The sequence below is a fragment of the Geospiza fortis genome, unplaced genomic scaffold (genome assembly GCF_000277835.1).
Source record: "Geospiza fortis unplaced genomic scaffold, GeoFor_1.0 scaffold599, whole genome shotgun sequence".
NCBI classification, from domain to species: Eukaryota; Metazoa; Chordata; class Aves; order Passeriformes; family Thraupidae; genus Geospiza; species Geospiza fortis.
Window position 1 is genome coordinate 455,130 of NW_005054605.1, and position 1,665 is coordinate 456,794.

General features: G+C 60.5%; 1 protein-coding gene across 1 annotated transcript; it reads right to left on the reverse strand.

Annotated features, from left to right (window-relative positions):
* Window positions 1-6: 6 nt before the first annotated feature.
* Window positions 7-1,338, reverse strand: NXPH4 (neurexophilin 4). Its single transcript, XM_031064574.1, has 2 exons — window positions 1,334-1,338; window positions 7-958 (listed from the first exon to the last, which is right to left on the reverse strand). Exon 2 carries the CDS (start codon window positions 908-910, stop codon window positions 191-193), a length of 720 nt encoding a protein of 239 aa, XP_030920434.1. The 5' UTR covers window positions 911-958; window positions 1,334-1,338; the 3' UTR covers window positions 7-190.
* Window positions 1,339-1,665: the final 327 nt, after the last annotated feature.

Genomic DNA, 1,665 nt, shown 5'->3' on the forward strand with positions numbered 1-1,665 from the left:
CCTGCTGAAAATGGGGATTCTCCTGCTGGAAGTTGTAGTCAGGACAGACCTTCTGCACCAGCTTGTAATCGATGCTGAGGAAGGAGATGAAGATGCAGAAGACCTTGAAGGTCAGAGTGATGAAGAGGAGGCTGACCTGGGGGTGACAGGGCCCCCCAAATGCCACCAAACCCCCCCTGTCCCGCTGCCATCAGCCAAAATATGGATTTTCTTGCTGGAAGTTGTAGTCGGGACAGACCTTCTGCACCAGCTTGTAGTCGATGCTGAGGAAGGAGATGAAGATGCAGATGACCTTGAAGGGCTTGGAGCAGAGCCAGGCCGCGTGGCTCTGCGTGTGCTCGGTGAAACAAACCTTGGAGGGGTCGTAGAGGCACGGCTTGTTCTTCCTGGCCCTGTTGGTCTTCTCGTACTCCACGTGGCAGTTGAGCGCCTTGGCCGGGCGCCCCTCGGGCAGGGTGCTCTGCTGGGCACGGGGAGGCGGCCCTGGCAGGGCTGGCACCACCACCTCGAAGCCCACGGCCTTGGAGGGCGGCACGATGCTGACGGAGACGTTGCCCAGGCTGGAGGAGTTGTGCCTGAAGTAGACGCTGAAGGTGCCGTTGATGTGGTCGACGATCTTGCCCGTCACCAGGAGGCTGAATTTGAGCGTTTTGATGTTGAAGTAGAAGTCGCCCCAGCCGAAAATCTTCTTGGCGCGGCTGGATTTGAGGGTGGGCTTGCGGTGGCCGCGGGGGCTCGGGGGCTCCAGGGATGTTTGGTTCTTCTGCCAGTGCCAGGGGCTGTGGGAGGTGCCCGCTGGGACCCCCGTGCCCACCCTGGGGGGCTCTGCCGGGATCAGGTGCCCGGGGTTGAGTGCCGGGGGGTTCAGGGCGCCGTAGGGGACGTCCTTGAGGAGGCCCGAGGTGCCCATCTCCAGGTAGCCCAAGGTTTTGGGGATGTGGCCGCCGGCGCAAACCGTCTGGGGGAGAGGGGAGAGGGGGTGAGCTGTGCCTGTGGCCTTCCTCGTCACTCTGGCTGCACCTGACCCTCCTCATCCTCCTGCATGCACCCTGCTCATCCTCCTTCCTACAGCCCCTTCCTTGTCATTTTGCTGCACCCTGCTCATCCTCCCACCTGAACCCTCCTCATCCTCCTGCCTGCATCCTCCTCATTCTCCTACCTGCAGCCCCTTCCTCATCATTCTGCTGTGCCCTCCTCATCCTCCCGCCTAAACCCTCCTCATCACTCTGCCTGCACCTGACCCTCCTCATCCTCCTGCATGCATCCTGCTCGTCCTCCTTCCTGCACCCTCCTCATCGTCTTTCCTGCATCCTCCTCATCCTCCTTCCTCCACCTTCCTCATCCTCTCACCTGAACCCTCCTCATCCTCTACCTACTCCTCCCTCCTCATCCTCCCACCTGAACCCTCCTCATCCCTCTGCTTTCACCCTCCTTATCCTCCTTCCTCCTCCCTCCTCATCCCTCTACCTGCACCCTCCTCATCCTCATCTGCACCCTCCTCATCCTCTCCCTACTCCTCTCTCCTCATCCTCCTGCATGCATCCTGCTCATCCCTCTGCCTGCACCCTCCTCATCGTCTTTCCTGCATCCTCCTCATCCTCCTTCCTCCACCTTCCTCATCCTCCCACCTGAACCCTCCTCATCCCTCTGCTTTCACCCTCCTTA

Coding starts and splice junctions, on each gene's coding strand:
- NXPH4 (XM_031064574.1), bottom strand. CDS start 910: ATGGGCACCTCGGGCCTCCTCAAGGACGTCCCCTACGGCGCCCTGAAC.